The sequence below is a fragment of the Lampetra planeri genome, chromosome 2 (assembly GCF_965212315.1).
Source record: "Lampetra planeri chromosome 2, kcLamPlan1.2.h2, whole genome shotgun sequence".
Taxonomy (NCBI): domain Eukaryota; kingdom Metazoa; phylum Chordata; class Hyperoartia; order Petromyzontiformes; family Petromyzontidae; genus Lampetra; species Lampetra planeri.
Window position 1 is genome coordinate 9,128,283 of NC_136108.1, and position 12,427 is coordinate 9,140,709.

Here is a 12,427-nt window from a genome sequence, read left to right on the forward strand (position 1 = left end):
AGGATTCCACGTTGACAGTTGAAGATTACACGTTGACTGTTGAGGATTCCACGTTGACTGTTGAAGATTCCACGTTGACTGTTGAGGATTCCACGTTGACAGTTGAAGATTCCACGTTGACTGTTGAGGATTCCACGTTGACTGTTGAGGATTCCACGTTGACTGTTGAAGATTCCACGTTGACTGTTGAAGATTCCACGTTGACAGTTGAAGATTCCACGTTGACTGTTGAGGATTCCACGTTGACTGTTGAAGATTCCACGTTGACTGTTGAGGATTCCACGTTGACTGTTGAGGATTCCACTTTGACTGTTGAGGATTCCACGTTGACAGTTGAAAATTCCACGTTGACTGTTGAGGATTCCACGTTGACTGTTGAAGATTCCACGTTGACTGTTGAGGATTCCACGTTGACAGTTGAAGATTCCACGTTGACTGTTGAGGATTCCACGTTGACTGTTGAGGATTCCACGTTGACTGTTGAAGATTCCACGTTGACTGTTGAGGATTCCACGTTGACTGTTGAGGATTCCACGTTGACTGTTGAAGATTCCACGTTGACAGTTGAAGATTCCACGTTGACTGTTGAGGATTCCACGTTGACAGTTGAAGATTCCACGTTGACTGTTGAGGATTCCACGTTGACTGTTGAGGATTCCACGTTGACTGTTGAAGATTCCACATTGACTGTTGAGGATTCCACGTTGACTGTTGAGGATTCCACGTTGACTGTTGAAGATTCCACGTTGACAGTTGAAGATTCCACGTTGACTGTTGAGGATTCCACGTTGACAGTTGAAGATGCCACGTTGACTGTTGAGGATTCCACGTTGACTGTTGAGGATTCCACGTTGACTGTTGAGGATTCCACGTTGACAGTTGAAGATTCCACGTTGACTGTTGATGATTCCACGTTGACAGTTGAAGATTCCACGTTGACTGTTGATGATGCCAAGTTGACAGTTGTGGAAGCATTGCATATGCAAAGCAGAATGTTCTCTCCAATTTTGTGAAAAGATATATAAGCCTGCTGAGCAAATTAGTTTCCCAATGAGGGTAATATATTTTAGGGTTATTCTTTTTTATCCTTGCCAAGTTTAATTTCGGATAATTCTGGTGGAATTCAGTTTCCAAAGCAAAAAGTTGTAGAGAAATAGCTGAACATAAAACAAATGTAATTGTAAACAAGTACTGTATTATATTTCGAGATGTCACCTTGGAGTTCATAATTTATAGACTTCACCTCTTTTGTCATGTTTTTTTCTTTAAGAAAATTCTACTTTCCTTGAAGATGTGAACCAAGAAATTGCTTTTTAGCTCTCCTTCAATATGCAAGCTGAAGGCTGGCTTATCAAACAGGCTGAAGGCCGGCATATGATGAAAGTAATTTTTCAGAGCATCTGCTGGAGGTGACACAGAGACAAAGGATTATTCAAATACCAACCCGTGAAAATGTGTTCCCAAAGGAATGTCTGCTGAAAGAATAGCTACACATTTTGGTGTGCCAATCTCTGTGTTGCCTTTGTGTTAATTCACTAATCTCTGTAAGTAAAGGGTGTTGTATCACGGCGGCGTCACACAGCGCTCGTTTGTCCGTGGGCAGTGGTAAGCCAGCGGTAGACATGACGTACTCGCAAAGTCGGAACCAAATGACCCATAGATTTACTCACACACGTCATCTCATAATCATCTGGGGTAATGTGGGGTGTGCGGTGGCCTAGATTAAACAAAAAATATTGTTCGTATAGAACGGGGTGGGGGGGGGTGAAGACTGGAGTCATCTGTTTTTAATGCTCGTAAAATAGTTTACTTTCCAACATGTTTGTTGTCATGTGGGAAATGACTCAATCCAATTGGTAGCAATTCATATCTGAAGCGGTACTGGCCCCCTTCACCCACCAACCTGGTGAAGTATCGTCAACCCGCCGTTGCATGACGCAGTGTGGAAATGCCTTCATCTGGCGATGGATTGACAAAGAGCTGTAAATTATTATCATTATAAATAGATGGAGACAAAAAGCATCCATTATAAAATATTAAAAGCATGATGTACGATGGCATCAATAAAATATGAAAAGAATAATGTACAGCCTGACAGTAAATGTATTGGTGCAGATAACCATGGGACAGCAGTTGTGTTGTACTGCCGTCAGCGGTGTCGTGTGGTTGGCATGGGCCCCAGTGCAAAGAATAAAATAAGGGGGGAAGCTGTCCCATCCCCCCCACCCCCCGGATTCTGTAGCCCAGCGCCTGTGCAGTTGCACCACCTGCACACTCGGCAGCTAAGCCGCTGATTGGATTAACAGTGCGTGCTCGTACCGTGCGTGTTATCCATTGTTATAATCATCATCACCACCAGCAATCGGGGTCAATCCACTGCCGGACGAAGGCCTCCCAAAGTCATCCCCCACCTCTCACGATCAAGCGATGTACCGATGCACCTATGACCTGCACGCGAACCACTTTATGTCTATTTCTTTATTGCGTCGTAGCCCGACAACAGCTCCATGGCGCGGATGCGCACCCGCTCCGTGCTCCGCCCCGCCGCGCCTGGAGCGACCTGCGCTGCCCTGAACGAGAGCGAGTCGTGCGCGCTCGACAAAAACTACTTCCACCACCAGTACAACCTGACAGGTGCGGCCACGGGGGGTGGTGGGCGAGGGTGGCACCTGTGCCCCGATCGGCCAACGTGCTCACCGGTGGTGTGACCCTGCTCCCCAAACACCTCCTTAATGATTCGACGATTGTCACGATTTCTGGTCGCGAGTCTGTTCATTTCTTTGGTTGCTCGAACTTGCTGACCCGCTCCTACTGCTGGACATCTGTGACGAAGAGTTGTATGGCTCATCGGATTTCTGTAGTATAAAAAGAGATTCAGATTTTTGGCTCCCTTTAGCTGCCACATTTGTATCGTTTCTTGTGTCTTGTGTGGGTAGACTTGTGCAATTTTCCTAAACATAACACGAGCCTACGGCTTTCATATTATGTATATATTTCTTAAATAAGGAATAATGACAGAAAATGCAGCAGACAACCTGATTCCAGGCTGCTCATCAGTGAGTGTTTTTAGATTAACTTGAACAACATACACACACACATGGAATATATGGCAAGTTTATTGGAATTCTGGTAGATGAAAATCCGTACAGATGCGGGACATTCCACATAAATGTGTTCCAGCAAAATGAATGCATCATGGCATTCAAAATTAGGCCAATCTTGCCATCGGTGTTATAGGATTTGTTTTAATAAGTTATCGTTGATAAATGACATAATTGCACGTTTTTAATTACAATTCTTTTGGAAAGGTTAAAATTTAAACTGCTTTCACGTTGTGTTGGAACTTACACCGATCTGAAGGTCATTTAGTAATGAGAGGTCCAAGCCAAACCGATCACAAGACAGCCACTCGGCAAACCGACACATGCAGCTTCCATTAAGCTGGTGTGTGTGTGTGCTGACAGCATGAATTTGCTGAAAGTGTTTTCAAATTTCCGGAGTTCTTATGGAGTGCCCTTCATCTGAACTCACGCAAAAAAAATGCATATGACCACAGCTGGCACAGATGATGAGTGGGGGCTCGCGTGAAATGTTTGCAAGAAGGAGCACACACTGGAGAGCTTTTATTAACCTGCATTACATTCAGATCAGTTGTTTATTTATGTCATCTCTCACTTTCTTTAGCATTTTGCGTTGATGGACGTGTGTGCGTGTGTCCCTTCAAATCCACACTGCCGTGCAAGTGAGCACGCTTTGCATTTCATTATAACCTCTTGATCTGAAGTGTGACATTTTGTTCCAGAAAATGGTCTTACACTGGGGCATCTGGCATCGATGTAGTTTTTTTTTTCTGCGTGACTGCAACACAACTTTTGGCATGTTTAAATCTTCTTGCTTCAATAAGCCTGTGTCCATCCGATGGAATGACTTCCCAGGAGTGTGCTTATGTTTAAGCCATTTTGGCCCAACTGTATTTTGTAGACACGCTCCGTTATAATCTTCAATGCTCATATGCGCGAAACCGTCTGGTTATGCTTCCTACTGCACCGTGTTTCTTTGTGCCTGCAATCAGTGATGTTTGTTCATGAAAATGCATTTTGTTAATGAGCGGTGCACCTGCACAACGTGAAGGGCTTCAGCATTGCAGTTCGTCCTCTGCCATATGTCTGTCCAGAAATAACCAGGCATGTCGACAGGTCCACGGGATTACCGTGTAAGGGTTACGCAACCTCAATGGGCTTAGAATTCCAAAAAACAACGCATAAATTATATTATTAAATAATAAACAGCCCTGAGCCAATCCACTTCTGGATGAAGGCCTCCCCACGCCGTGTCCATCATGGGGGATGCGTGACCATACTTCACGCAGATCCGTGGTGAGAGTTGGTCATTTGGGGGCCCCGTTTGCAGTCCAGATGTCATTCGCTTGGAATCTAATTCACTCCACCCCAATGTATTCATTAACCTCGCATTATGCACTGACCCCAACTTGTTTCTTGGCTCGACGTGAGTCTCCACTACCTTGACTCAAATGAGTACCTGGTGTGTCACGTGAGCCTTAATACGTGCTCACGAACAGCACTGGTCCAAATGACATACACTTTAAATACACTGTACTAATGTCTGGGAGTTCAGAATCAGGACTTTTTCGATAGCATTGCAAAAGCACAAATGACTGCAGCATTATTGTACACCGTGGAACATGAAAATAAAAAAAATGCACCAAGCCATTCTCAATCCACCAATGGATGAAGGCCTCCCAATGCCGTATTAGTCACGGGAGTATTGTTGATCATACTTTATTACGCTGGTCAGTGTGGGTTGGTAAATCGGGAGGGCAGGACCGATTCTGATATCTGTCTGGGAATCCAATGAGTAGTAGCCAGGAATCGAACTCTAGTTGCCAAGTTCATAGCCCAGCACGCTAAGCGCCGTGACACCACTTATTTCCGGTATAACATTACAAAGAAATAAAGCACGTAAATTGAAAAATAGAAAAACACATTTTCAACAAAGCTGTAGATGTCATGCATTGTCTCAATTCGTAGCAGAACTCTGCATAGTGCAGCTTCTCTATGCTCATGCTGTGGCCTAGCATGAGAGAAGGGATGATTTCATCGCTTTTGTTAGCACAAATGTATTCTGTCTTGGCGGTAATACGAAATGCATTTTGAAGGACATGTATCTGCAGCGTCGTGAATTATTCCAGCTTTTAACTCACCAATTCAAAAAGCAATAAATAATGTTCACGCACATGTTAAAAATAAGAAATAGCACGAATTACAATTTAGGCCCCCAATTTGAAGGAAACATTATGGCCAAACTGTCATTAAAATCTTATAAAATTCTGGAATTACTTCAGCCAGCTCGTTGGTTAATTACATCTGAGGTTTAACATTTAAATTGTTGAGCAATACTCGTTACTCAGAAATTATTTCCTGCCCTCCTCACTAGACTGGGGTGACGCTGCCTTCTTTTTAAAGCGTGCTCCACTATCTTCTTGGTTCTTTCGGTAAAGTCACGTAGAAGGGAAATAATAGACGTTTCGGCCACAACGCAAGCAGCCTTCCTCAGGTGAAGAACAGGTCTGTCGGAAAGACAGCGTCTGAATGAGCACCACCAGGCTTGGCAGCGTATATTTAAGCTGGGTTGGAGGGGGAAGGGCGCCTTGACACTATTTTTGAGGATGCTGCCATTACGTAATGGTGAGCACACTGGACTTGCAATCCTAAGATCACTCACGCTATCTCCCGGAACGGCAATTGAAACACTAATCAAGTTTGTCAAATGCCTCCGCCTCTGTCAGTTAGTCGATCGCGTGTGCTGGGGTAAAGTAGAAGAGTGGGCCAAAATATCCTTTAAAGGGACACTTCCAAGCTCTCTCGTCGACGCACCTTCCGCCGACAGTGAGTGAGCAAGCAATTGTAGGTCCACACCTTTACCTTCCATAGTATTTGCACTGATTTAATTTATTGCGACTCGGAGCTAAGGATTCATTCATTCATCCTCACCACTCGTCAGTTTGCTTACAGTGACTTGAACGAAATGATAATGGTGCCGTATAATGGATGATGCGTGTTCTACAAATGTACAGAAAACCACAAAAATATCTATTTTGAAGGCTGATGTGCAAATGCAATCGGGGGAGACCTGTATCGCATGGCGAACCAGCTTTGTACACAGAGCAAGTGTGTAACATGGTAGAGACATATTGCTACGATGAAGCCTGGTTTTTTTTTGTACATCACTTGTAATTCTGTGTTGCTCTTGGTAGACTTGAGCAAATTATGTACACACATGTAAACACCGCAAGATCATGCCTTGCGGTGTGCAGTCATTCTTCAGAGCATTTCCCGTCCGTGTATGGACTTTGGCAGTTTGAAGGCTAATTAATGTCTGAAAAAGTTTGTTGAAAATAATAAAAGCTTGCTACAAAAAATTAGTGAATGCATTAGGTTAGTGCATGCTATTACACTGCAGTGGTGTCGGGGAGTAATCCAGCACAATTAACGAGATTCAGGGCTTAAATTCTCATTAAAACATTTAAAGATGTGCTGTGTTTGCTTTCATAGTTTCTTTCATCTCTACCCCAACAACGATCCACCCCCCGCCCCCCCACTGTGCCTCTTGTTTCCACTCTCCCATTATATTTATGTTTATAAATCTAACGTAACCACTTGTGCACGAAACAATTGCAAATAGGAAATGTATCGCATAGCTGCATTGTGGGATACGCAAGGCCATATAATAATGACTTGATACTAAACAAAGTAATATTTTTTTAAAGTACACTTTTCTTTATATTTATCCCGTGCTGTTTGTAACACAGTGGTATCTTTTGACTTGCATTTGCTTTTTTACCGTCCACATGTCAATTCGATAGCATTCGCCCGGTACCTGCAATTCCTGCTTGATGATGTTCAGAGCCCTGCAGTTTCAATTTCTTGCTCACGCGACTGCTAGCGGAAGGGTCTCCACTCGAGGAAGGTCCAGAGAGCCACTCTTTAACTGGGACGTTGAGCGACCACTTTCACACTGACCTAATGTCTTCGAAGAGGTGGAATTACCCACACCTTACCCCACCACTTGGAACCTGCCAAATCGACTATCTAGGACAAACCCGACCCACAGTCAGTAAAATTTTCAAATTAGAAGTTTCATACAAGTTAGTTTATTAATGTATACTTATGATTGATTCATTAATTTGTACTCAAAACTACTATTAGGCAAATATTCATAAACCCATTTAAAAACTGGTCATCAGAATTTTTTTTCAAATGTAATTCTCATCAGGCCCCATGGTGTTAAGTGCAGCCTCCAACTCTTATTAACTCTTACCTCTCTGGGCTCTCTGTTTATGTGTTATATAGAAGGGCCATTGCGCAAAACATCACCAATTGTTTATTTGTTTTCTTTCTTTTAAGGCACTGTTGTTGATGAGTGTTGAGTTTATTTACTAACATTGGCGTTATGGTGCACCCCTTATACTGCTGGGTGGTGGGTGGACAGAGGTGGGGGACGAGGTTCAATAATAATAATAATGGTTCTAATTTAAGCGTGCCCATCTTTCAAACCGCCACACCAGAGGTCGCAACCGGGTACCCGATACCCGTAGCCTACCCAATACCCGGCTACCCGTACGCGGCCGGGGCCGGGTACGGGTAGCCGTTTGTTTGCGACCCTGGTGCGGCCGGGTACGGGTACGGGTAAGGAATCAAAAGCCGTTTGTGACCTCTGCGCCACACCGCATGTCACCGACAGCCGTTTGGTTCGAAAGAATTGGCCGCGACCTTGATCGTCGCAAGCTGTAACAATTCGCGCGTTGGCTATTGGCTTGTTGCCCCCACCCCGAGCCTGAGACGTGCTCGTGGCTCGCCGTGTCCGCAGAGTGGAGCACGTGCCAACTGAGCGAGAAGGCGGTGTGCGGCGTGGGAGTCGTAACCCGCATGCTGGACTGCGCGCGGAGTGACGGCAAGTCGGTGGACATGGACTATTGCCAAGAGGTGAGTTGACTTGAAATTTCACGAGAGCTCCCCCCCCCCTCCAGCCCCATCCCCTTTGGCTCGAAGGGCAATTGGCACTGAGCGGAGGTGTGGGGGTAGGATGTGGTGCTTCTTTCCGAGGAAATGCAACGTAAGCCGCAATAAAAGCAGCGTAAGTTAATTTAACATGGAGCGTTTAACGGGCACCGCTGGCCCACTTTCTTACTTCCCCCGCCTTTGCCGCTCCGTGCGCAAGCAACTCGAGTATCCACAGCAGCCTCTCTCCATCCAACCAGAGCAGTCAGCAGATTGGTTCTCCCCACCCGCTCGTCCATTTAAAAGCATATTAAGTGCTGTGCGCATGTGAACGGGACATGATGCTCGCTGTGCCCATGGTCTCGGCTACGCCTTTGCGACCGCGGCACCTGAACTCTGGAATTCGTTGCCCTTCGAGGTCAGGGGACTTCCAAGACACTTTACAAAATGCTCAAATCTCGACTAAAAACTATATGTTTAAAGTGGATTTCTCGATTGTTTTACTTTCGAACCTCTTTCTCACTTATTCTTCCCTCGGTTAATGTTAAACTATTTCCGCCTTTCCATGCGCAGTGCCCTGAGAACGATGTTTAAAGGGTCCTTTATAAACTTACATTATTATTATGTGTACACATACAGCCCTCTTTGTGCAATCTCATTGGCCGAATATTTTTATTTGATGAGGTTTAGGGCAACAGCCCTTCTTAATGTGCTATGAAGAAGGGCATTACCCGAAGTTATATATATTTTTAAGGCCTCAATGTTTTAGACGAATATGTTGAGTTTGTTGTTTGTTGTTGTTAACTGGGCTTGTGCACCACTGCCAACGCAGCAGCCTCTTTCTGTGCAGGTCGTGTGGGGGCTGTTTGACCATACTTCACCACGTCGGTCAGTGTGGATTTGTGAAGTCAGGCCTAAGGAAGCAAATAAATATAATAACACAAATATATATTTTTGCAATGCCCTCTGCTGCCCCCAATTGTAGCAACGCAGGCAATATACAGGGTGTTTGAAAAATATGGACCCAGTTTCAAAGCAGTATATTTCACGATGGCAACATGTTACAATTACACAAAAAGTTACAAACGGTTTAATGAGTTGTCAAGTTTTACTAACCATTTTTATAAATGCTCTATGTGCCCTCCACCTGCTGTACGGACAACATCGAGACGATAGTTGAATTCGTCCCAAACGCCTCTCAAAGTGTCTTCTTCCACTGCAGTCACTGCTGCCGTGATTCTGTTTTTGAGGTCTTCCAAATTAGTCGCTAATGGTGGCACAAAAACACGGTCTTTGACGTATCCCCACGAGAAAAAGTCGCAGGGTGTGATGTCTGGGGATCTTGGGGGCCAAGAGGGTAGCGCCAAGTCTTGGGGTCCCATGCGACCTATCCAACGTTGCAGCAGTGTGTCTTGCGAATGACTGAGGCTAGGGGCTGTTTGTGCGCTGGGAGAGGCATTTAGCGGTAATCATTTGAAATGTTATGCCCCGCCCTCTCTATGCCCCGCCCTCTCTATGCCCCGCCCTCTCTATGCCCCGCCCTCTCTATGCCCCGCCCTCTCTATGCCCCGCCCTCTATATGCCCCGCCCTCCTCTCTATGCCCCACCCTTTCAAGTGGTAAGAGTTTCATTCATGGGCGGTTCGTGGTTGCAGAGATATAGCGATTTCAAATCGGGAACCATATTTTTGAAAAACCCTGGATATAAAATCCATCCAAGCGCATGGTGGTTATCCATCCAAGCACTATCCAGGATCAACCTTATTTATCTTCTGTGATCTGATAAGATGCGGGCGCTTTCCATGTGATTTGGTCACAAGGCACTGGTTCTGTTCATCGTCCATCACATCAGAGTTTTGTTTCGCTGACAGACAAAGAAGGTTAACACAATGCTTGTTTGTTAGATACAAAATGACCAACAGGATTTTGCCATGGTACACATCGTGTTGCCTGTTCTGACACTGGGCTTGCTGCATGCTGGGATAATACGTCTCTCTTGCTTTGCTACGCTGCACAGGGGCTCTGCATTAATTAAAGGTCCCAATTGTATGCAAGAGCCTACCTGCCAAAGCATTTTCTCTTTGAGCAACTGCATTGATTTATGGTACAAAATTAACCATGAGGGCCTTGTCACATGTGTCTACAGAAGCATATTTGGTCTGCAGAGTCTGAGCTTGTGATTAAAAATAAATGTAAATAACCAACGCTTGCGGAGATGGATGATGGTCTCATCGGTTCTAATTAAGATGATCATGCAATTATGGTCAGTGTGCAAAGCCACTCGAGCAGCGAATGGCAGTCTGTGGATGGCCTATACTCTCTCATGTGCCCTTGTTTATCTGGTAATTTTAAATGCAGCACTGTATTGAAGGAAGCTAGGATTACAATTGAATTATGATGATATGAAATTCTTTAAAATGCCCATGCAAGAGAGAAGTGGAGAATGATCCACCTGAATAGTTTATTTTATCGACAATGATGAAGGTCTGAAAGTGGCACATGTGGGTTAGAGAATATAGGCAGTTTAAAGACATCATTCAAACTCTTAAGAAAAGTAACGGGTTTGTGCGGGACACATCGCTAGAAGAATGTTGACTGACGGCCAAGAATGATGACGGTGTCAACCAAGGAAAGGAACTCGTCGTGAAAGGAAAGTCGGCAGTGGATTAGTCATAGCTGGTGATGATGAGCCATCCCCAGGATTCACTGATACAGATGGTAAATGTCATCATTATGTAGAGGAGTAGTGTGAGCAACCACGAGGGGGCAAACAGAGGGAGGTGCGAGCGAGTTGACAGCGGAGGATGACGTCATGTCACGGGTGCTGTAAGGGGGGCACCTTCGGGAACAAAGGCGGGTCCGAGCTAGGGGGAGGAGCCACCAAAGGGGTACTTAAGGGGGACCCCGTGACGAAGGCGATGTCGTCGTGGGGAGCCAGGGCACGGATCGGCTGGAGAGGTCTCTCCCTCCTCGCCGCCGGGCGGTGTTGGTTGAACCCCCGTCCCGTGCAGACGAGTGGGAGAGCCAAGGGGATAGCCGAGAATAGGGCTCCGAGTGTTCAGTACGGATCGGCTGATAGAGAGAGAGGGTAGGACGAAAGACCCAGATAGAGAGCACCTGTGAGCTTAGAGTACTGAATGTAGCAGTGGTAATAAAACGGCAACAGCCCTTGTAGAAATCGCGTCTCCGTGGGGTTCTACTGCACAACAATTATGTCAGTGAAATGTGACCCTCTGTCCACCCGAAGATACCTTAGATGCTTTCACGAAAAATTACGAAACCCCGAATAGCACAGAGCTTACCAATCCCAATAACAGGTTTATATAATTTTTGTGGAAGATTGCCTAGAAATACGATTTTAAAAAAAGTTATCTTTAGTTAATTTTTTTTATATATATGTTAGTATGCTATGCATCTGCGCAATTGGCATGTTTGCCTAATGTGTGTGTGTTCGGTAAAACAACGTGACATATAAGGGGTGCCTTCAATGCAAATGTAGTTAGTTATAAATATTGCAGGGTGGGAGGATGATTTGTAAATTTGGCATTGGAGTGAGGAATGAGAGAAGATACATCTCTATGATTTGTTTGCGGCTCGTGGGGAGGGACATGAAGACAATGAACACCTTTAAAAAAAAAAAGTCGATTATAAAATGGGTATGGCGGAGCCCATATGGATGAATTAAAATGTAAATTGACCTGATTCTCACGGACAAATTCGACATTGTTAGATTTGTATCTGTCCTCAGCAAATTCAACACAGCAAACGTATTGCAGGCCTGTGTGATATAATTTATACTTCATAGCTAATTGCTGGCAAAAACAAGACGACGAACATCGAAAATTAGTTAAGAAGGTCGGAGAATTTTGGTTGATTCTAAGCAAACACAAATTTAAATCCCTAGAGAAGCTAAATTATTCAACAGTTATCACCTCTTTATGTGATGAAATAATCACTATTGTATATAAGAACCATGTATATAAGAACCATTTATAAAGGTGGAACTACACTGAGACTGATTTAAGAAGGGAAAAATAGAAGTCGGAGAGGAATTGGGCAAAGATCGGCTCTCATCAAGGCCATTCACAGCAACATGGGAAAATATACTCTTAAAATTTGCTGGGAGTAATATAAGACTAAAAATAAATAGAGAAAGTATTGACCATCTTAGATTTACTGATGCCGTAGTTATTATAATAGCCAAATTTTTGGAAAAATGTAATAAAGATGACTGCAAGGTTGGTCTCAAGATAAATGTGAGCAAAAAAACGAATTCCATGCAATAAGGTCTGTAAACAATTGGAGACATTTGTCAGAGGGACACAACCGAAAAAAAACGTCAGCATCGGTCTACCGAGGACAGTGATTGACGGAAGATAAGGATCAAAATGTAGAAATAAAAAAGGCAGC

At 44.4% G+C, this 12,427-nt stretch overlaps 1 protein-coding gene across 1 annotated transcript in view; it reads left to right on the forward strand.

The window, feature by feature from the left end:
* The window catches only part of LOC144727088 (thrombospondin type-1 domain-containing protein 7A-like), a 221,603-nt gene that overhangs the window by 171,606 nt on the left and 37,570 nt on the right, over positions 1 to 12,427 (forward strand). Inside the window, exons 20-21 of the mRNA XM_078605833.1 lie at positions 2,493 to 2,634; positions 7,888 to 8,003. Coding sequence (XP_078461959.1) covers positions 2,493 to 2,634; positions 7,888 to 8,003 — 258 coding nt within the window. The remainder of the gene's footprint in view (positions 1 to 2,492; positions 2,635 to 7,887; positions 8,004 to 12,427) is intronic.